At 40.9% G+C, this 24,075-nt stretch overlaps 1 protein-coding gene across 2 annotated transcripts; it reads right to left on the bottom strand.

Moving 5' to 3' along the window:
* Nucleotides 1–7,424: 7,424 nt before the first annotated feature.
* ArgRS (arginine--tRNA ligase-like protein) lies at nucleotides 7,425–23,854 on the bottom strand. Of its 2 annotated transcripts, XM_080266188.1 has the most exons (14): nucleotides 23,739–23,854; nucleotides 22,310–22,462; nucleotides 17,231–17,449; nucleotides 16,409–16,546; nucleotides 16,022–16,134; nucleotides 15,483–15,603; nucleotides 14,591–14,794; nucleotides 13,955–14,077; nucleotides 13,507–13,671; nucleotides 12,685–12,802; nucleotides 11,422–11,587; nucleotides 9,969–10,075; nucleotides 9,299–9,465; nucleotides 7,425–8,684 (listed from the first exon to the last, which is right to left on the bottom strand). In XM_080266188.1, the coding sequence occupies exons 1-14, from the start codon at nucleotides 23,784–23,786 to the stop codon at nucleotides 8,514–8,516; spliced, it is 2,013 nt and encodes a 670-aa protein (XP_080122314.1). In that variant the 5' UTR covers nucleotides 23,787–23,854; the 3' UTR covers nucleotides 7,425–8,513. The 2 variants fall into 2 exon arrangements, with proteins under 2 accessions (XP_080122314.1, XP_080122315.1); XM_080266189.1 differs by lacking the exons at nucleotides 22,310–22,462; nucleotides 23,739–23,854 and adding an exon at nucleotides 18,228–18,448.
* Between the last annotated feature and the right edge of the window lie 221 nt (nucleotides 23,855–24,075).

The raw sequence follows: 24,075 nt of genomic DNA, 5'->3' as shown, positions 1-24,075 counted from the left end.
AATTTACCGTTTTCGTAGTGCAGAGCCGAAAACAAAATTCCATCTGTATAAGGCACTGATCAGATCACTGCTCACATATTCACCATTAAGCATTTCTCTTTCGGCCAAAACTAACATCCTAAATTTACAAAGAATTCAAAATAAAGCATACGGCACTAAGCATACGGTGGGATGATTTTCAAACCAACATCAGCATACACGAACGGGCCAACATCTCACCCATTAACACATACCTACACTTCCTACAGGAAAAACAGATCACCAAATTCACCAACACTCATCACGACTTCACTGACTTCTTTACACACATAACATCACCCACAAAACCTCTCGCCAACCTTTTCCACCCTGACGCAAGACCTGCACCGACCCCCCTGCTCTAAGTATTTATTCACCTCATCATTTGCGTGTGTGTGTGCGTGCGTGTGTGTGTGTTTGTGCGTATGTGTGTGTGTGTGTGTGCGTGTGTGTGTGTGTGTGTGTGTGTGTGTGTGTGTGTGTGTGTGTGTGTGTGTGTGTGAGTGTGTGTGTGCGCGTATGTATGTGTGTGTGTGTGTGTGTGTGTGTGTGTGTGTGTGGGTGGGTGGGTGGGTGGGTGTGTGCGTTACCTCACAATTTGCTCTCAACTCATAACCAGCAACCTCAACCTCAGTCCTAACCACCTACCCTAAAGCCCACACAAACCCCATCGTCATGTTCTCTACCTACCGTACCCTTTCCACCAGCCACAACCCCTCCTCATTGTCACGACAACCTAACGCAACATCCTCATCCTACAAATCCCTCTACCCAAGCTCCGGGAGCCATCAAGATAAAAAAGAAATGACAATCTATAAGCAATGCTTGACAAAGAGCCTGTAGCTTAATTCCCCTACCCTGCCTCCCTCAGTAAATAATAATAACACGTGCACGTGCGGACCCTTCAGTTTCCCAACAATCAACACACGCATGTTGAGTTAAGCCCCGACTCTCTTTCTCTTCAACTAAAGTCCTTCCTCCCACTAAAAAAAAAAAAAAAAAAAAAAAAATACATGCACACTACACAATGCAACCAGGGATGCTAAACTCTCAGTAAAGCCGGGAGTCAAAACTATGGCCTAGTTCCTGTTGCCATCGTCGTCGCCCTGGTTGGATAACACTCATCACATATACACAATCATTCTCTACCTTCCTTCCTTTCCCCCCCTTTTCTATACGTCATTCATTCATTCATGATGCTTAGTTTTACAGTCGTCCGTCAGCTTCCTCCCTGTCCTTCGTAAAGAGGCTGGTGAACAGCAGAACTCAAGTTCAGCTGAGACTGGGGTTGTGATCATATAATAGTGTTTTATTTTTTCTTCCCCCAGTAACTGCAGGGAAGTGAGGGTGTCGGAGTCGTCTCACTTCCCTTGCCATGAATCGGTGGGCCAACAACTACTACCCTCAAAATGGCCGTCATGCGTCAACCAAGGGACAGGCAGCGGTGCGGAGAGATACCCGCCGGAACCACGCAGCCGGCAGCCACCCTCGAAGCCGGCGGGGGAGCCAGGGGAAGGCAGGGGGAGGGGGAAAGGGAGGAAACAGGGAGGCATTCCTGTGGGTGTTCAGAGTGGTCCATATGACGAGCTTAACTTTGAAGTCTTTCATGGAGCAGCGAGGAATACGAGTGTTCAGCGTGGATGAAGTCTCACATAAAGGTGCTGCATATAAGGCCTTCTTGGTTGCGGTGAGTAACATACAATGTCTATCAAGTCTCTTTACTCACACACAGGTGCTGTCTACAGGAACATCTTGGTTGTAGTAAATACTGTAGAGTAGCCTACCATTATTGTAAGTTATCATCATTATCATCATCTTAGGCTCTTAATGCCATCCTAACAGCCAGCAGAGGAAGGAAAAGGGGGGCAAACAGAGAGGCCTTTTTGTGGGTGCTCAGAGTGGTCTATATGACTAGCTTGACACTGAGGTCCTTAATGGAGCCGTGAGGAATATGAGTGACCAGTGTGGATGACGTTTCTCGCAAAGGTCACAGCAAGTAGCATAGTATTATCTGTACTACACAACTGTTGTTGCTGCTCCACTCTCTCCTTTTCCTGCAGTCCACAATCTTCTTGTTGAGGGAAAGCGAGGGAGCTGAAGGGCTTTTCTTAACCAGACAGTGGAACATCTTAGTTATATCTGTGCCACTTCCTGAAGGAGCCCTACCAGGCTACCCAGTACAGTATCGTCAGTACAGAAAGTTCGCAGTATAAGTCAACTTTTTTGTGTTCTAGTGTTGTACATTCTCCTCCTTAAAGCTTTATATTGTAGATGAGTATACAATCTTCCTAAGACAGGTAGACCTTATAACTTACAGTCAAAGATGTGCTTGATACACTTTCAAGTGAAACAGTGTCATGTGAGATTTTTGTTTTTCAGTGACTGAGGGATTAAATAAACACAAAACACATTCAGTTTTTTACTTTGAAACCATGCTGTACTGAATTATGAGGAATTTGTTACTCAGCAGATTGACCATTAAATTCATTTAAGCGAAAGAACTTTACTCAAAGACAAACTGTACCGTCCATGGTAGAAGTTCGCCACCTCCTCTGTTTCACATCCTCTACTGGTTAATATCCCTGAGCTGAGAGAGCTTGGAATGATTCCCTACCCATGGATGATCCTGATATGATGATAAGAGTAATGTGGAAGTAGTAGTGAACTTTTGACACAGGCTGTATTATCATGAAAAATTTGCTGACACTTTTCTGCTGGTAGTGATGATAAAATGTTTTACATTATATATTTTGATGTGACAGCAATATAAGCACAAAACAAGAGAATATGAGAAAAAAGAATACTCTCGGATGATCATGGAAAAATGCAGAATACAAAAGGCAGGACACAATACTATAGCAGCTAGGAACTGTCTGTGAACTTTTGCTTATGGCTGGTGAAGAGGGATGTCTTCGTGTGGTGACATCCACGTAGCACAAAACGAGGATGGTGGGCTGCAGGATGAGCGCGATTTTAGCCTGGATTCCATTGGGTTCATGTTTCAGTTGAACCCGGGGGTACAGCTACTATTACTATTGATGCTGGTGTGTACTGTTTTCATGTCAGGTGCACGAGGGCGATGTAGATCAGGTGCTGAAGCGTGACTTCTGGCCAGGGCTGGTGGCATGTCGAAGGTGGCAGGAGGGGGACCAGCGACGAGGTGGAACCCTAAGTAGACGCTCTGCCAGGACCAATCATCGTCCTGCATCACCACCACTCAGTATGTTGCATCTTACTTTAACGCCAGTATGTTTCACTTTATACTAATGCCAGTATGTTGCACCTTATACTAATGCCAATATGTTGCACCATATACTAATGCCAGTATGTTGCACCTTACTCTAATGCCAGTATGTTGCACCTCACTCAAATGCCAGTATGTTGCACCTTACTCTAACGCCAGTATGTTGCACATTACTCTAGGGCCAGTATGTTGCACCTTACTTTAACGCCAGTATGTTGCACATTAACGCCATTATGTTGCACCTTACTCTAACGCCAGTATATTGCACCTTACTCTAACGTCAGTATATTGCACTTGCTCTCAACACCAGCACGTTTTTGTTCTATGTATTATAATCCGATGCCTTAATCCTGGAAAGGGTGGCCACAAATGAATCTCCTCCCTGTCAGCCAGTCTTCCACCATCAGACCGCCCTCCCTTCACCTCACACACCCTCTCTCATTTACCTCTTAACTTCATTCCTTCATCACACCTTCAGTCTCCTCCTCCCCCTCATTCACATACGAGTACACTCTCTTAGTCAATCTCTTCATCTCCATATTCTCCACATGGCCTAATTCTTTCAAAGTATTTCTCCTAATGCTTTGTATTCCCCTTCATTTTTGTGCTCCATTCAGCCCAGCAGTCCTCCTACACGCCACACCTTCACATAATCACCACTTCATTGCTAACACTGTACCAACTGTCCACACTGAATACACGCTAGGGCTATTTCATTCAGGACTGGTGTGATGGTAATGATGGGGGTGTTTTTTTATACAGTACTACCAGGGGTATCGGGCATTTCCCAGGTAACCTTATGATCGTTCATACTGGCATTGCCTGGGACCCTGGATGACCATTTCCTTTAATCCGACCACCAATAATCCGAATATCCCAGTACTCTGAATTTTTCAAGGCAGCAGATAATTTGATGTGCAGTAATAAATCTAAGTGTATCCATCCATCCATTATCATTATTATTATTATCTTTATTAACATAGTGCATCCCCTAGTAGTGGAGATATTAATAAATGCTATATCTTACCCCTCCATTTCCTAGTCTATCCTGTGGTCCAGAGACACCAAGATTAGGACAAATTATATGTCTTGTGGGAGATGACTCACGGGATCCAACTGCCTAGCCCCGGGCTCCTATGCTCCTCATGGGGCAATGTAGGATTGGATGATGGATGGATGGATGACCTATGTTCTCCTCATTTCCCCAGGGATATATTCCCCATGAACCTATTCCTGCCATAGGCCTGTTTTTCCAATACCCACCCCCTGACAAATCCAGCCCTGCCAATCTCACCAATTCATCCACCCATCCGATCCATTGTAGTTAATAACGATATGGTTGTAGTCTTGTATAAGTGATAAACTACGGCAAATGGTTGCCATGTGTCCACCATGCTGACCTGATTTGCTGCTTGGAGGGTTCTGTTTGCATTCCCCTTATTTTCCACAGGACATGCAGACAGACAGACAAACTTTCTTATTTACGAGTATATACCTGAATATACAGATGGTGGTGGGTCTTGTGGAAGATCAGTAAAGTCTGTTTTGACAAAATTCAGATAACTGATCTGTTCTTACCTCGTAGTCTGTGATTGAACTAGCATCTTTTCAGACAGCAGACCACCAACTTTCCCTGGCACTCACACCACCACCCTCAATTGCCCACAAATTATTTGGTTTATTGTCCACTCTCAATGGACTTGGGATAACCTTATGTGGTCATTCTACTGTGGCTGACCCAGATGAAAGCTGGGATATGTCAGTGTAAAAGATAGAGATATTCGCGGAAGTCTGTAAACGGCACTCAAGAAACTCAGCTGGGGTTATCTTGTGTTGCGGGCATGGCTCAGTGTGTTGGAGTGGGTGTGGGTGTGGCAGAAAGTAGATCAATAAATGATGCAGGATAGACATTAATAACAGTAACTGAGTCATCTTCACAACACACGAGAAATTGCCTGGTGGAGTAGCATTACATATGAGTCCCCTGTATATACTCCTCACCAGACATCAAGATACTACATTTAGAATATTTGTATAGTACTTCCACCAGCTAAAATCACAGTCCATTACCTTCTTTGTTTTAATCTACACTAACTTTGACAGGGTATATTGGTGGACAGGGGAAAGTGCGACCAAGTACCCCACCAAGGCCAGTGGAATTCCGAGAGACACAGCGAACAGTGTCCCTTGCGGCTGCCAGTCCTGCATCCACAGACAAAAATGTGAAGGAGTCAAAGGGGAGGAAGAGCAGCAGAAAGAACAGTGATCAAGCAAAGCGGGAGAATGGTGGGCAGGAGAGGAAGGGCGATGCGAGTATGCACAAGAAGAAACCAGCAAGGACCAGAAAGGCACCAAGCAGGAAAAACAGCATCACAGATAAGAATGACAAGACTGGCAAACAGACGAATGACAATGCCGAACAGAAGGGTGCTAAGAATCTTGAGAATCGAACACGGAAAAGGAGTACAGTAAAGACAAAGAAAGAAAAACCTGTGACGAGCTTGGGGAAAAAGGTTGAAGTCAAACAGCGAAGACAGAAACCTAAGCAGGCATGGCAAGCACCCCAAGATAATGACACAAAAATTAAGGATGATGCAAACAGGCAAAATAAGAAACATGAAAAGCAGGCTGAGCACAGAAGTAAACCCAGTCGCTCTAGAAAAAGTAGTCTGACGACAGTTGACAATAACGGTGAAGTGAATAACAGGGCAGCACGTGGGGACATAAGTATTATAGACAGAAGTATTCGTAAGCGTCCCTACACAAAAAATATATCTCCCAGCAGAAAAATAGGACCTAAGAGTTCACATACTATAACTGTGGAAACTTCATTCTCAAATCCCAAGTACATGATTGACCCTGGGACCTCACAAAAAAAGGATACGCAAACAAGCCAAAGATCCATAAGAGCAGAAAGAAGTCATCCAGATTGGTCTGCGTCCCTTAAGTGGCTGTTGGGTCGATCATCTGATGAGGCAGTGGCTAAACTTCTAGGTCCAGACTATGATAAATTACTCAGCCAGGATGACATTTCAGATGAGGAGCTGTTTCTTGGTGTCAAGGTGCTTGCTCATTGTTCCCGTGCTAAGAACACAAACCAAAGGAACCTACAGAGCTTGGTGCACAAGATCTGGCAACCACATATAATTAATCTGTTCAAATCCTTCGCAGTTGCAGTTGAATGTAAGTATCCAGAGCGAGGGGAGCAGTATTTCTGGGAAATGGCAGAGTTTTTAGACCTGTATGTGGAGGGAGGAAGCCACATTGAAGGCATGGCCAGTTTGATCACCACCTGTCAAGCAGAGGTAATGGCACTCACCTACCGACACTACGTGGGATCCAGTCTTGTCAAGGTGTATAAGGGAATGCTAGCCAGGATTAAATAAAGGCATGCAGTCTAGGATTAGCTCATTCAGCTAGATCTGATGGCTGCATTAGTCTGTTAAAATCCATTGCAGTTACAGGTGAGTGAATTGTAAGTACAGTATTTAAATAAAGATGTGCCTAGTTCAGCTGGCATTTTTCTCCTTACCTCTATACAGATATCTGTTTTTATTTTCTCTTTGGTAGTTTGTGGTGGCAACCATCGTCCACTCACGTAATGTAGTGCTCCCTACGTCTTTCATCTTTATCATTCTTTTTTTGTGTCTGCCCTCCTCTGCTTCTGTTCCTCACATCCTTCCTATCACGTTTACTCTTCCTTCCACTTCAGCTTGTTCTTTATTGGGTGATGAACCTAATGGTTTCCTGTAACTCAGAAAACCATTTACAACACAGGTGGTAAACATATAAGCATATAACAGGGTGATGTGGTGCCTACTATGGTGCTCCTGGTGAAGAGACACAAATGTGATGTCCATCCACGAACCAAATGTCCAAACACTTCCCTTTATCTCACTGTGGCAATGCACTGTTCATTGAATGGAATATTGGCTCACTCCACTGCAAGAGAGGCTGCTTACCTGTTCTTGATGGGTCTTCTTGGGTAGACAGACTGGGATTACTCAATAATTTTCTCTTCGTTTTCATCTGAGGAGAGGCACAAGACTGATAACATGACTTTGGTGGATGGCTGTATCCTTTGGGCTCGATGGTAGCATAACGGTAAATAACAAAAGGGTCGATAAAAGCAAGTTTGGTAAAAAATAACATTATTATTCTTACAAATGATCCACACCACAGAAATGGTCATAAATTACTTGAGATGGCCTGAAGCACCGAAAATGAAGCTTAGTACAGAACTGTAAATGTGTAAACAATTCTCGAAAATACAATAAGTCTACGTTACACATTTTTTTTTTTTTACTATACTTTTGCTACTAAGTCCACAGTAAAATATGGTAAAATTACCAAATAACTTGTTTAGTAAGAAAATGCATTCTTTACTTTGTTAATGCTACTTCTTGATACTTAATTCAACTTAGGGAAAGGCCTCTCTTACTGAAGGGGTTAATGAAGGCTATATCTAATCCCTCCAATATGACAACCTCCCTTAAGCAGAAGAAAACAGTCTGAGGGCAGTACGAATAAGCTAATGAATCAAATTACTGTGGAGAGGAGTCAACAGGCAATTTTTCTCTTCATATACTTTAGACTTATTAGCAAAAAAATAATATAAAAAAGGTAACCTATAACACAAACTCGCTGTACAACACAGATCAGTTTCGCCTTTGAAAATGATACAAAACTAAATCAACACCATTTCATCACCGGAAAGAAAACAATAAAAAACTACAATTCTATCAAAATATTGTTAGGAATCATTTAATCCCTGAAGCCATGAAAATAAATAAATAAATGTGGTGAGTATTCAGTCATTTGGTGTAAAGTATCTGTTCTATCTCTGGGTAAAGTTGTGTTGTGCTGTGGTGTTCTATGCTTCTGCTGTGATGTGTTGTATTGCCGTCATGTTATATTGCAATGTGTGTCATGTTATGTATATTAATGTTATGTTATCTTGCAATGTTATGCTGTTATGTTCTATGGTATGTAATGCTGTTAAATATGTTGTCATGGTATGTATGGTATTTATGTTATGTTATGCTGTACTGTTTTGTGTTTTGCTTTTTGTATGGCAGTATTGTATTCTGCTGCCATATACTGTGCTCTTCTGTTGCATGACACTGGTGAACAGGCTAGTGTTCTACAACCCCACTGTTGTATGACTGTATTGTATTCTGTTGTGCTGTATTACAGTATCCTGTTTTGTTTTGATGCACAATAATGAATTTGCAGTCATTGTATTATGGTGCTACATCTTGCCTACAGTTTCAATACCTAAAAGAGCAAAGCACTTCTCCATGACTCTTGCAGTGGCTTCACATAACACCAGACGATTCATGTTGATCTTCACTATCTTGCCACTCTCGTCCTTCTCAACACAGTAGCAGTTGTCATAGAATTCTGTGAACACTGTTGACACCTGAAATGGGTAAAGACTGGTCAGGCAACACTGAGGCAGGATAAATGTCAGGTAAAACTGTTCCATCCTGTCTTCTTAAGTTTACATCTTGGTGCTCTACTGTCCATATTCATTTTCATGTTATCTTTACATGGGGGTGGGGTGGGGGAATATGTGTGTGAATATGGAAGGTAACACACTAAGAGGTCCTACAAAATGACCAGCGTTAATGGAAAGGCACCAACATATACACAATGCTAACAAATTAAAGCAATTCATATTATCAAATGTTTTTCCATATTGTTTATACATTAGCTCAGGAGAATGTGGCAAGGCAGCTTTAGAGGAAGAAGTGGGAATTTAGCAGGGATTCATCTGACCTTTACGGTGAACTTGACAGCAAAACAGAACATAAAAAGGGTAGCTACAAGGCTACACTGTACTGTTTAAGTTGGTTTGTTTTTATCTCACAGAATTGGGCCATTCCCACAACCTGAATAGAAGTTGTGGTTGTATCAAATTCTGAGTGTTAGTTAAGTGGCAGAAATGGGTCTCCATTGTTGCCAGTCAAACTGATCCTCTAATCTGACTACACCTAGCTATCATCTGAGCTGAAAGGGGCTAGGGATCTTTACCTCATAGAGATACTCGCACAGAGGGTGGATATAGAGGTCTTCAGTGATGCGCAGGAGGACATCGGGCAGTTTGAGCACGGTACGGGCCAGTTTCCACTCCTTTTCATGTTCCAGCACCACCGGGCCCTTCCCTGCCTCTGAAACTACTGCCTCACGACTCACACCCGCTGTAATCAACAACACATTACCAGCATCACCAGCATCGCAGTCATGACACCACCTCCTCACAAGAAGCATCCATGGTACATGACAACACATCATCATAACTATCATCATCACCACCACTGTTGTCATCATACCATCTTATGACTCACACCAAATGTACTTAATAACATACATGAATTATCATAACCATCATCATCAGTAACACTTTTGACTAGGTTGTGAAAACAAATAATTATAAACAAACACATAACAACCAAGATTCTTTGCATTCACACAATCACTATTATTTCATTATATTACCAGGATAGCCATCAGGATATAATCACATAGAATTCTTGTACTGATCACCTTTAATACAAACAATAAATGAGGATGTGACACCAGGCAAAATGGATACATACTGGTATAGATAAATAATACTCATAAAAAGATGGACTTCAGTATAAAGATGATAAGACAGACCATTAGAAAACTGACAGATATATGGATAAAGAATGTGGCATACCTGTGCGGGCAATGGATCGGATGCGTGTTAGGGCGTACAGGAGGTAGGCTGCAGTGTTGCCTCGGAAATCCAACATACGGTCAAACGAGAATACATAGTCTCGGGTCCTGTACAAGTTAAGAGGCAATGAGCATATCTTAACCCCTTCAATTCAATGATAAGTATTTAATTTTTTTTCTTGCAACCTCCAGATGATTTAATTCAACTTAGGGTACACTTTTTTGCACTAGAGAGGTTTGTGTCATCATTAGCCCCTTCACTAAAAGAGGCCCTGTCTAAGTCAAATAATCAAGAGGTGGCAAAAATAAGATACAAAATACATAACCAGGCCTAAGGGATTAATCAATCAAAAGAACTATACTAAACATACTGAAAGTTGTGTTTATTGTGAAGACAGAACAGTCTTAACCTGAACTGGACCCTCTGCAGATATAGAGGGAGATAGAGAACTAGTAGCTGCCTGATAATGGTACCACTAATCCTGGGAGATACTGTAATGAGATATGAATGAAACATGGTTATGAGCTTGGTAACTACTCACATAAGTATCACTCAATTAAGAAACTTGGGTATATGTAAAGAGTCCTATTACTTATCTAATATCCCCCCAACAAATACCTGTAGTTTCAAGCAACTGTTGGGAAGTAATTAACTAATTTTGGCACTTGGTTTTGAATCCAGTCCATAGACAACATCAGCTAAACCATGGCCAACATCATTCAGCAAATTCCTAAGGAAGAAATATGGCAAACATTTGGTCTGATTTGATTAGAATGGATGTCTCTCTTGGTAAAGGAAGACTTCTTACATTGTATCATTCTGTTAATTCTTCCAAAATCATCATATTCATCATCTGGGTTTTTCATTTTTTCCCACCTAAAGATCTAGCAAGAAGGAAAGAGGAAGCAATGAAATGTGAGAAATATCAACAGCAAGTCCAGTGCAATGGGTCACATAATCATCCACACATCATCCAGGCCTCCAAATCCTGGTTCAACCTAAGAAACCTAATCATTTACTTTCCCCCCCTCCCCCCCCAAGGTTGATGCAAAAAGGACACAGGCAAGAGATCGACCTGGTTGGGTGAATTATTACAAGGGGGTGCACAACAAGAATTTGGTATCCCTTCTTTAAACTGAAAGTCACTGGATTGATTCTACTTGAAAGCTAATTCTGGAGCTACATGTGGAAGGTGTGTCTATGACGTGAAAACAATTCCAGCAACTTGAATTATGAGCGAATAAGTTGTGGCTCATTTCATCTGGACTGCTATTAACTAGTTCTCCAACAATCATGTTTTCTGAATCTTGCCTCACTCCACCTGCAGGCAGGTGGAAGGAGGGAAGAGGCGAGATAATGATCATGATTATGCACTTCACATATACACTGGCTAGAGAGAGTACTGTAATTCCATCACTGTGAAAGAGTTAACAACAAAGATGAATGAGTGTACCTGTCATGACTGAGGTCGGCGTATTTAATGCATCCGTACGCCACGGCATCGCGGGCGCGGGTGAACTCCTCTGCTGTCAGGGCCTTGTCTCGTTCCTTCTCACGCAGCTTCTCCTCTGCTCGCTGTAGACCCTCATCCAGCAAGTCTACTAACCTCACTGTTTCTCCTGAGGGTGGCAGAAGGAACTTAGTGTTTCTTAGGGAGGAATTCTGAGTGGCTTTGGAGATCCCTAACACCTCTTCTTTAGCTATTTATTTTGCACATTACACCTCATTATCCTCTTGCATGTTACAGATACAAATTACATCAACATTAAAATGATACAGATAACATGCAAGTGAATGTTCAAGCTTAACATACAAACTAACTCACTATGAAACAGGTGCTATGAAGTCTCCCATGCATCCCAGAATTAAGTCCATACTCAAATTATAGTCCCCTTGTTGAGGCCACCCCTACAAGATGCAACTTAACAATTGATACAAACACCCTGCTTTGCCTCCCAGATTTTTCTTAGTATTCTCTTCTGAAGTGAGTAAATGTGCATGTGTATGCTTGTGAGGTGAAGTCAGGACTGCAGGGGCTGGAAGGATGAGTGAGTGAGTGTGGCCCATTCAACTCACTTTTTTTTTTTTTGTTTCCCCTGTCTGTTAGGACCCTACCTTACCCCATCCTAAGGTGGAAAAAGAGGTATAGATAATGACAATGATGACTTACTAGCAAAAAGAACACAGGTAAAGAAAAAAAAAAAGGCACATCAACTTTATTCACATCAATGAAACATCAAGTGACAATAATTCCATAATATACCTGGGAATTAGGGGGAAAAAAATAAAAACACATGACAGAGACTTGCTATACATTATCGTTCAATGGTGGAAAAAAAAAAAAAAAAAAAAAAAAAAAAAAAAAGGGAGGGGAGGGGGTCTCACATTACAGCATTAGGGCATCTGGTGATAAAGGGATAGTGAAGTTTCAATGTAGTGATAAGGCTAATGACACTATCTATCTACCTATTGCCAGACACCTCCGGTCACAAACAAAACTCCTCCATGTCGCCCTGTCCAATGCCACTTCACTGCCCTGCTCCCAGCTCACACACCCCTCTCTCATATACCTCTCCACTCCATCCCTCCATATCATCCTCAGCCTCCCCCTCCCTCTCCCCCCTCCACCTCACTCACATACACTCTCCTCGTTAGTCTCTTGCTAATGACACAATTAACACATATGCACCACTAAGAAAGAAACTGAACAACTCACCTGAACGTGTCTTCAAGCGCTTTTTGTCCTCACCCAGCACCACCCCAAACGGTACATGATTGACTCGTGTTTTGTCTGGGTTGTAGATCCCAAACTTCTTGGCACAGGCGAACAGTGACTGGCAAAATATGACACTGTGTTATAGAACCACCATACCTATTTGCAGTGCATAGCACAGTTTTTTACTTAAGATGGCTCAGATTTTTGTCTTTTTTTTACAGCTTATTTCATGGTGGCTCAGTGGCAGAAAAAGACAATACTCTACCATGGTTCTACATCCTTTCCTCAGCAATTCGTTACAATTAACACCATATTCTAGTGTTCATCTACTGTTACAACTCATCATTCAAGATGGAATGCGGGAAATTTTTGGCTATGCTGCAGTAAACTAAGTATAGTAGCACAATCATTATACACATTTATTTTCCTATAGATAATTATTTACCTGCATCCATCTTTAAGTGAGAATTGGGTTTAAGGTGATGATGATGTACACATTTCTGAACACACACAAATTGGAAAATTTATTCTATGAGGCCCAGCAGTTCTCCAATTTTTAAAGAGTGGCATCATACATCATCATTAGCGTCACTGTCATCATTATTACCATTAGCATCACTGAAACTGTCATCGTCATCATCATATCCTACCATAATTCCAGGTGTTGATAAGGTGTGTGCAGAGATAATTATGTGCATTCTGGAAAAAGAAACTAGTAATAACTAACAGACGTACACACAAACCACCATTATCATCACTCTTCTAACCAATTACATGATACATTAAGCTGGTACAGTAACAATTTATATTCTACATTCTTACCTTGAAATGCTGTGCCTGTCCAGCATCTGTGACATAGATCAGCCAGTCTGCTTTCTCCTCATAAAGCCTGTTTTTAATACATGCCATGTCCGATGTGTCGTAGGTGAACCCTCCATCTGATTTAACAATGGTCAGTGGGATATCTGCACCCTCGGCAAACATTACCTGGAAAGATGCCACAATGATAGTTGATTTATCCATATGCTGTATATATTTCCAAGTTCACACACAGCAGTGAGATACAAATGAAAATCCTTCCATTCCTTTGGGGTAAAAATCATAGAATGCATTATCATCACCAAGTCCTAGTAAAAAAATAAAAGAAAAATAAAAGTGTATGTAAATTCTGTGGAAAAGATTGCAGCTAATCCTTTTGACTTGAAGAGAACCTAAGAAAACACAGAGATATCCTCAAAGTGAATGCGTTGGTGAGAACACAAGAACTAACCTTACGGCCGTCGTCCTCCTCCAACATGCCAGCTGCCTCCATGTCCTTAACGATGGCCTCCATGCGGCTCTGATAGTATGACTCCCCTCGGTCCTCCAGCACCACACCCAGGCGCTCATATACCTGTGCCAACATACAGTGAATAACTGCATACTATGTTTGAACTTATGTGGGTCTTGCGGGAGGATGCCTTCCAGCAGTGGCACTAGTGTGACCAATCAACTTCACTGTCTAGATACACACACATCCCTCAACACCCTCCTTCTTCCTCCAAGAGATTGATGGACTGCAGGGGAAAGGCAACTTCTGCCTGTAGTTCACTGTGTCCACATTCAGATGAGACTGGGTCCACAACAACAAGAACCTATTTCACTTGTCAAGTCATCTCGCAACATGTGAAATAGGGTCCTAAGAAGTGCAGTCTGAAAGCAGCCATCAAGTAAACAAAGAAAATCCCTGCAACCATAGAAAACTGCCTTTCAAAATAAATACAAGAACAAATGGCTGAATGCCTTCAAACAACCATGCAACATACTGGGTAGCTATCACGAACCAATAACTTCCTTGCCCACACAGGAGTTACTTTAAGTTCAACATACCAAGGCAAATTTACCACAACCCTCAGCCATCTCTCACCTTCTTAAACTCCTTCTTGGATATGGCACAGATCTCCTCCCAACCCTTGATGTGTGTGGGCTCGTGTGCCTGCAACTTAACGACTGCCTGATATGCTCGCTTCTTAAACTTCTCATCCTCATCAAAGCGTTTTTTGGACTCCTTGTAAAATGTCTGCAGGTCTGAGATGGGAGGAGGCTGGCTGGCAAAGTCTGGATACCTGTCCTGGGGTTGAGAAATAGGGGATGGGATTACATATTTTACATTAACTTCAATCTATGATTTCTGTAATTTTAGGTAATACTTTTTGCTTGGGAAGGGTTTGAGATGGTCTTCATTAACTCTCATTATGTTGGAATCATCTAACTTGAAAATAATTGCCTGAAAATACTGTCATCAGGAGAAAAAAAAAAAAAATCTTTTAAGACAAATCTGTCATTTAAATTGCAGCTGCTCCAATATGCATAGATTCAGATGCAATTTTACAGAAAACTGTCCCACCCCCCCCCAAAAAAAAAGAAAAAAGATTAATTTTATTGCTTATTTGTAAGAACATAACACTGTGATGGCTGATAATTCTGACATCAATTTCATTATTTACTAGTTGAAGGAGGGTTTCCCCCCCCCCAAAAAAAAAATGCATCCACATGTGTGCATACTAGAGCAGTTGTGTCTAAAATGGTGAGTCTACTCTAATGGCCAAGCAGGAGTGTAGGGGACCCACAATCGTACTACAGTGCCATAATACAGAAAACCAGATTTGAATAAGGACCATTTCTTTCTTCACAGCAACCTGAGTTTGAAATCACAACTACTGTACAGTACATCATCAAGTCCAGTCCTTTCTTATCTCCTGACCTTCTCCATACTCTGTCCTGCAATGGCTCTCTCTCTCTCTCTCTCCATGACTAACCTGTAGGTGGGCTATCAACATGCCAAACTGTGTGCCCCAGTCCCCCAGGTGGTTCAGTCTCAATACATCGTGACCCAGGAATTCCATCAGCCTTGAAATGCTGTCCCCAATGATAGTTGACCTGCAAAATTAATCACAATCAACAGACTCTTTTTACTTTAACCTGGCAGCTCTGCTGCCTGGTTCTGTTAACGTCGTTTAATCCTTTCCCTATTATCTTATCCAAAAGGAAAATGAAGGGCTGCAAGAGAGGGACCCTGCAGTTGCACTGACTTCACGTTCAAATGAGCCCTAGGCTTACAACAACTACTACTATACTCTTTTTATTCTAACTTTACATAAAACTGTTCTCTTCTTATTTTTCTTCCATTCACGGAAAGAAGAAAGAACTAAAGGTACAAACTCAAGTGGCTGCTGTCAACAGATACTTTACACTCTTGAAACTGTGTATGAACCTTGTGATATTTTGCTAAACTACAATGACCAAACAAGATGGAATTTCACTGAAGGAATTTCAAACCTCAGGAGTAAGAACTGACCTTAAATGTCCAACATGCATCTCTTTGGCAATGTTCGGTGATGAAAAGTCGACCACAACCCGCTGTGGTGTGGTGGGTGGTGGAGTGACGCCTTTAAGAACCACATTGCTAACCTGCATATAGGCAACATACAAATTAGTGCCAAGGGAAGAATATGCTACAAAGATCTGCTCATATTACAAACATACTTTGCCATCTGATGAACTTCTAAAAAACTTCTCTCTTTCTCTCTCTCTCTCACTCATTCATTCAAACACACACAAAAATGTAAACCACTCAAATCCTCAAACAAATTTCAAGCTATTTTTAAATCCAACCAACTCTTTTACTAGTACTCCCACTTTCTTTCCCTCCTTACTTACCTTAATTATTCTCTCTCTCTCTCACCTGCTGCCTAATGAAGTCCTTGCTAAGTGTAACATTGATGAAGCCAGGTCCAGACAGCTCCAGGCCAGCTATGAGGGGGTTGGGGGGCACACTCTTCAGGATTTGATCGCCAACCTCACGTGGATTCTTTTTGAGAGTCTGGGTTGAACATCAGGGTATTACCACTAACAGAATTCACAACACTGTACAAGCACAAATACCTATCCAATCATAATCAGGTTTTCTACTGTCATTTTACCTTAATTCAAAATTGAAAAGTTAGTCTCAAGTTCCCAATATTCAAAGGCATGAGTGGGATCACAACACAAAGGGAGAATCTACACATTAGTAAACACTGTAATTGTATATGTCAGGAATACTTATGATCAAATTATACACCTTACAATGGCATAACCTACGCATATATGGCATATAAAATATGGCATGCAACATCAGATGATTTTTACATAACTTGTTATAAGCATGAAAAATACTGAACAAACATCTGTGCAAATTTCAATTATTATGATTCTGTGAACCCATTAATTTCCTTCTCGCAGTAATGTGGAGTGAACTCATCCATGGTCTGGATACCCCTTGCATTTGATGAGTCCACTAGACATTACAAAAGGGGATGAAATATTCTAACAGATGACTTCAAACTACTTAATGACACATTAGGAATCTATGCATAAAATGCTTACATCTTAGAAGTTTGCTTGTATGTTTTATGGTATACTCTTCCACACTATAATCGGTATGTTATAGCCAGTCATTATGCCAGTATACTGTAAATGAAGGATAATGAAAGGATAAAAAATTCAGGGATGCTACTGGACCTACCTTAGCCAGTGCCATGGCTGCATTACACTGATAGTCAGCATGTTTGGACAACTGGATCTGGACGGTTGGGTTAGTTGCTTCGGGGTATGCTGTCTTCACTGCCTGAGTAAATATTCCCTCCAGCTGGCCCAGGATATTGCACATGCGGTCCTGGAAACTCTCGGTGGACATTGTACTCCTTCCACCACCTCTACTGTCACCACCCAGTCGCTCTATGCTCTGCAGGAAGAGAGGTCATCAGCTTAATTTACGTCTTACACTGGTGCTGGAATGAGCTGTCTTCTTGTGGTGGCAAAGACATGACTGGGTGGGTTCACTGCCCAGCTATACAAATGCCTCTCAACTCATTCCCTATCCACTGAAAGGAGGATAGTGGACTGCAAGAGGAAAGGCAACTTCAGCCTGCTCTCTTCTGGGCTCACACTTAGATGAACCTTGGGTTACATCTACTATTACAACTATGTCCAGGTTTTCTACTTATCTATCAATTTGTGTGCCGAGATGTAGGCATAAAAGCACTAAGGACACTAGACATGGTTCTGTATAAGCTGAGGTGGAAATACTGGAGGGAGGAAGCATACATGGAAAATTATAAAGTGAAATATACACCTAACATATAAATAAATACCCAGGTGACAAAACGAACAGAAAATGGCATGTGATTAACCCTTTCAAGACAGTGATATCTTTTTCACTCAATTCTCCTGCCTCCAGACTAGAGGGGTTTGAAACTGCCTTCATTAAACCCCTTTCACTGGCACCTCTGTGTTACCCTGTCCTTAATCCTTCTCCCTCATACATCTCTCCAATCTATCACTGTACTGAAAGGATTATCCAAGATCATTAAGATATCACACCATATTCTGGAAAAAAAGATAAAAGAGTAAATAAAAGCCCTTTACACATTTGTCCATTTTATAGCTACCAAAACAAGCATTACAACAGGCACCTGAAGATAACTAATGAACAAGCGTGCTACCAGAGGACCAATACTCACTCCTACCCATACAGGAGAGGCTGCAGGAGGAGGGAGGTGGCCACTCTGCCCTGTGCAGAGGCGTTTGTTGGGGACGTCACACATATTGTTCACTTCAAGGGCAGATTCTGTCAACCATTTACTTCACAGTATTACTTGTACTTGTTAGCTATGCATACTGTTTTCAGCCAAACAGTATTGCATGTGTTTAGGTTCATTACCTAAAATACCCATGTAGTTCACTGTGTGATGGATATGGTAATTAATTAATTATGAATACAGCATTTTCAACCATTTAACAACTTCACTCATTTAGCACTGGTCACAGTAAAGGTCACTAATGGATATAATATCTTGTTCCATATGTGGGTAAAATTATACAGCATTCATAACACATTTTCATTTAATGCACAGTTGCAAGTCAGTACCAAGTGTTCAGTCATTTACAGTGAATCACAGTTTCAAGCTGAACAAAACATCTTATTAATCTTAGTTCAATGCATTTCCATAAAAAATTCACAGAATGACAATATTCACAACAATTCTTTGTCAGTTCTATCACAAATGTCAGATTTAGTTCAAAGTGACTTGATCAGAAACAGAGTCACCTTCACAAGTCTGCAACAGAATAAGAAATTGCACTTGAGGGTCAATTATGGGTCAATTGTTGGTCAAGAACACAATCTAAGATACGCATATAAATATCTGACTTAATGACATCACCCACACCCAATATAAAGTGAGGGAACATCTAAGAACAATGCATCCTGTCTCATATGTTACAGGAGGTTGGTGGGTTTTTGCAGCATGCTTTCTGGTCAGTGGGATAACCATGGCCCTGTTGTACTATATATATATATATAATGGGGGAGGCGGTGGCTCAACCGGTAGAGAGGTGGCGTGCAGTCCTAATGGACCCAGGTTCAAATCCCGGCTGGGGCAGGGAACAGTTTAAGGATTTGAATTTCATTAAATCAGGCTTTACTGAACTACCAGAAGACCCGCCGACATGTCGTAAAAATACCCCCGCTAAAACCAATACACCAGTCCTGTATGAGACAGCCCTAGCATGTATTCAATATGGACTGTGGGTGTTAGCGCCGAAGTGGTGACATGTAGAAGTGTATGGTATGTAGGAGGACTGCTGGGCCTTGATAGCAGGCTGTGAAGCCTATGCCCAGAGTTGGACACATAAATATATATATATATATATATATATATAAAGTTTGAAGAGTAGGGTTCCAGCTCCTTACTCTTGCCTCCTCTAGTTGCCTTTAACAGCATGAAGAAAATGTGTGAATGCCACAGTAGTCTTTGTATCTGTTATGAGACTGGGATTATGTTACTGACTTCCCTCATATAATAGCTTATTGTACCTACATATCAACTTGTCAAACAGACCCATACACTAATTACTGTCCAGTTTCCTGGTATCTGTTTATTTAATGGGGACCACTACAAGCTAACTGAAAAATGCAATCATGACAATGCTCTCAAGTTCATCAGTTAGGGTGATTTTCTTTTTTAATGCTTAACTAATGATTCTTGAGAGAAGTTTTAATAGCTTACAACGCTTTATCAAACACAGGCTCTACAGCACATAATTCATGAAAGTCACAATACTATTACACTACACACAACCCTTACATCTTAATGTAATTCAGCATCTAATGACTAAAACACAGGCATTAAACCAACCAGGCAAGCTATAAAAGCAATGTTAATACTGTCATATGAATAAAATGTATGGAGGACTATCCAGAATATTGCCAAACATCTATCATCATCATCATCTAGGCCTCTTTTCCCACCTAAGGACTAGGTGATTTAAGGGTCTAGAGCAGCGTTTCTTAACCTTTTCCGACCTTAGCACCCCCCATCATAAAGTCTCAGTCCAGCACCCCTTTAAATCTGGTTACTGGGACTGCAGTTGCTACATGACTGCAAGGTTAAAGTGAAGTACTGCCTGACAGTTTATTTTATACATCCCCCCCCCCCAAAAAAAAAAAAAAAAAAAAAAAAATCAAGGATGCCAATACTGAGCAAAACCAATAAGAAAAAAAATACAGCAATTGCAAGCACTCCTAAAAATTGATTTCAGCATCCCTGGGGGGTGCTAACACCCCAGGTTAAGAAACGCTGGTCTAGAGAGCAAGAAAAGACATGCACAGCTGAAAAGTCAAAATCCCCACACATGCTTTCTATAATTCATGAGAGATTGTTCATCATCATTAAAATTACTTTTCTAATATTCACATGGGGTTGGGATATCTAAAGAAAGACCGTCTGATCCTTTTATGGACATAAGTCTGAGAAGAAAAGTCCAAGATATCCCCTCCCCTCCTCCTGTGCCTTTTATCACCTCCTGCTCCTTTTTTTCAACACTCAGATAAATACAGTCCCAAAGGTGAAAATATAAAATACACTCACATACAGTTATGGTGCATGATATAAAAGTAAGCCTAAACATTAACAGTCTAGTCACTGCATATAAAACATTTTCTTATAAAATTTAACTGCAATATAAAACTCATGTCATCCCAGCCCCATTTCCCACCAAGGAGACTGTAGACAATTAAACACCATATACTAAACACTCTAACTACTGTAACTATAAATTAATAAAATAAATCACCAAAGTGTACCATAACCAATATTTAGCCAGCAGCAAAAGTTCACCAATACTTCTCTGATGACTACAGTAAGGAAGGTGTTACTTGAACTATTTTAATGTGATAGCAATATGAAACACACAACAGCAAAGTATGAAGTGGAAGGATACTCTCTGTTGTTTGGGGAGGATTGAGAAACATGGGAGGCAGGACACCATACCAGGAGAGAACTGCTGGGTAACTTTTTTTTCATGGCTGTATGGCAAAATAACAAAACTTGGCTAAATTTTCATATCTACTATCTAAACATGCTGGATACAACATAACAAAGGGCAGCAGATATTAATAAAAAATACCGGTTAAAAGACAATGTATAAAAAAACATATCTTCATTAGATTAACTCATTTAACCTTCCCCTTTCTTTGTTTCTTGCTTTACTACTACTAGACTGTCAATCATATTCAACTTGAGCTTTCAATAGTTCTTTTACCTTAACTTGGCCTACATTTTTGTACTTTTGCAGCTCATTTCCTACAGCTCCATGGCAGAGATAATGCTACTGCTGTACATCCTTGTCAATGCACTTCATCATGACTAGCATCATATTTTGGGGTTAATCTCTTGCTGCAACTTGGCACTGAAGACAAAATGATGGCAATTTTAGGCCAAGTCAGAGTAAAATGAGTACAGTAGTGGATGGGTTAATTAATAATATATCTAACCCCCCCCCCTAGTCTGAAAAGTCTCTCCTAGGCAGAGTAAGACTGACTGATGATAGCAAGAATATACTGAACTATCACTGTACAGTACTGACCTGGCTAAAATAAGCATAATAGTCTAGCAAAATACTGCTATACTACTACTAAGGCAATAATCAACAGATGGTACAGCATTCTCCATTTTTTCTGCAATTATTGAACCGTAATAACTGAGTAGTAAGCAAAAATACTGTATCATCATCATCAATGGTATCATCCCAACTGTGTCCCACTATTTCATGGAAGTCAATAATATCCAGATATATGATCAGGATGCCACAAAAGGTGAAACTATTAAACTAAAACTACAAATTGCACAAACGAGTTTCTCCAAAGATGAATATATGAATCTTATGGCAATGGTCAGAATAAATACAAGAACACAGGAAAAGAGGATAACTGCAAAAGGCTGGTTGGTCCAAACTAAGGTATATTATGAGAATAAGACACGGACAACAAAGATGACTCCTCACCCACCTCGCTATACAGCTGAAGTTGGCATGAAAACAGTGGGAGGATAAACCACAGAGAGAAACCGACATGGAAATTTATTTGGCAAAACAAAAGGAAAGCAAATACTCTCATTAAAAAAAAAAAAAAAAAATCACCCTGTCCCTGTCTCCCACTTGCAGGTGTGGTGAGGCTATGTACAGAAAAAAATAAGCAAACAAATAAATAAAAAATGCACACCCAGACCAAATGGATGAATGTGGATTGTCTTCAAGTCCTCACCTTCTTAAGAATGCCAATCCTATACTTGAGCTTCTTGTTGTCGTTGACTAGGTCTGAGAGTTCCTTGTCGGCCAGTCCAGAAGTCTCCAGTCCCTCACCATTACCAGACACCAACGCCTCAAGTAGACCCTCCAGACGCTCTACCTCACGCTCCTGAAACGCAATGGTTAATTGAAGGAATACTTTTTTCTCGTTCTCTGAACCCTACCCGACCCCATCTTTGGGTCTGAAAAGTGGTCTGACGCTGAGCCAGTCCTATTTTATGTGTTCAAACTGTTTTATGGGTGCTTATGGGCAAATGATGTCTAACTATCTATCTACTGCCAAACACCATAATCCCGTACGGGGTGGCCATTTGACTCTGAGTTATTTGTTTTACAGGGGGGCACTAACCCTCCACCAACCCACTTGACACGTAGGGAGCACATATGGTTTGGTTATATGGTTACCACTCAGCGTTGTAAATGTTGTGTAGGACCAAAATCACTTCGTTTGACGTGACCAACCCACACCCAGTCCTTTACACAGAGGAATATGGTAGGTGTGAAATTCTTTTTTAACATTTTGCTTAATAAAATAATAGCTCTACCAAATGGGTGCGGCCTTTCCATATTTTCTATTGAAATGAGTCTTTCACAGGTTACTTGTTATTTTTCCTGGATTACCACAGCTACTGGAGATTTTTATATACTTACCTCTGAAACCTATAAATGACGATTTAGAGCGCATAAATATTCCACCGATGTCTACCAGAAGCTGGCCATATTTACATTCCTAGCACAATTTTACATTTGAAGGCTCGCTGTCAAACACATTAGGTTAGGCTGGATCAGGTTTGGCTAAATAATTAAATTTCCTATAGCTTTGACACAAGATACAATGATGCATCCAGTTGGAGTGATGGCGGGGAAACAACAACCAGTCGGAGATCGTTGGTAAACACTGCCGCAGGAGACTTAGTCGCTTCCTTAAATACCCAAAAATAGGTATATATATATTTTTCCCAGTCACTTCTTGCAGCCACAAAGTTAAGTATCTGTGTTGCATATGTACAAAATTTACTTGAGATTGTGAGGCTGTTAAAATATGTGGAACTGCCGCACACATCTGGTAATGAATTACCAATAATATTTTACTACAGATCATTTACCCACACATTTCTGTCAATCTTTTCTACCCATCTGTTTCATATGCCCATACAATACAAAATGATGAAGTACTAGCCTACATAAATCTCATTGCAAATTTAAGCACTTCAGTAACATACTTTGGTCGTTTCTAGATTACTTTAACTGTCTGTGGCAGTTTCCTGCCCTGCAAGGGGTTAATATTGTAAAAGTTTTTCCTCCTACAGAGTAGCTAAAGCTGACTATTAAAAGGCCATATGACCGTCTGGGTTCCACATTATAAACTATGATACTTTACTCACATTTTTTGTCACCCGCAGGTCAAACTCCCGCATCTGAGCCTCACTCATGCTTGCTAATGTGTCTTCTGGGGTGCTGTAGACATAAAATGAAGAACAACAGAAAAAAAGGACACCGGGCAAAGTTCTTCCCGCAACGTGTCAGTGGAGGTTATGCACAGTGAGATTTGTTTGCATCAGATGATTTTCAGATCTTACACATTTCAATATTCGTATATAACTCTTTTATTGCTTATTACACATGGACATTAACATCATGTACTATTTCATCTTTTTAATGATGTTTTACTTTTTCTCTCAATCTCTCATGCCCAAATTTCACTTGTGTTCGCGTCGCATG

Source organism: Coenobita brevimanus, chromosome 19 (genome assembly GCF_032717465.1).
Source record: "Coenobita brevimanus isolate Jiangsu-jjx chromosome 19, ASM3271746v2, whole genome shotgun sequence".
NCBI classification, from domain to species: Eukaryota; Metazoa; Arthropoda; class Malacostraca; order Decapoda; family Coenobitidae; genus Coenobita; species Coenobita brevimanus.
The sequence above is the reverse complement of the archived record's forward strand: the minus strand, read 5'-3'. Positions and strand labels throughout refer to the sequence as shown.

Coding starts and splice junctions, on each gene's coding strand:
- ArgRS (XM_080266188.1), bottom strand. CDS start 23,786: ATGAGTGAGGCTCAGATGCGGGAGTTTGACCTGCGGGTGACAAAAAAT. Junction 22,463..23,738: donor ACCTGCGGGTGACAAAAAAT/GTGAGTAAAGTA, acceptor ATTGCGTTTCAG/GAGCGTGAGGTAGAGCGTCT. Junction 13,672..13,954: donor AGGAGGACGACGGCCGTAAG/GTTAGTTCTTGT, acceptor GCATCTTTCCAG/GTAATGTTTGCCGAGGGTGC.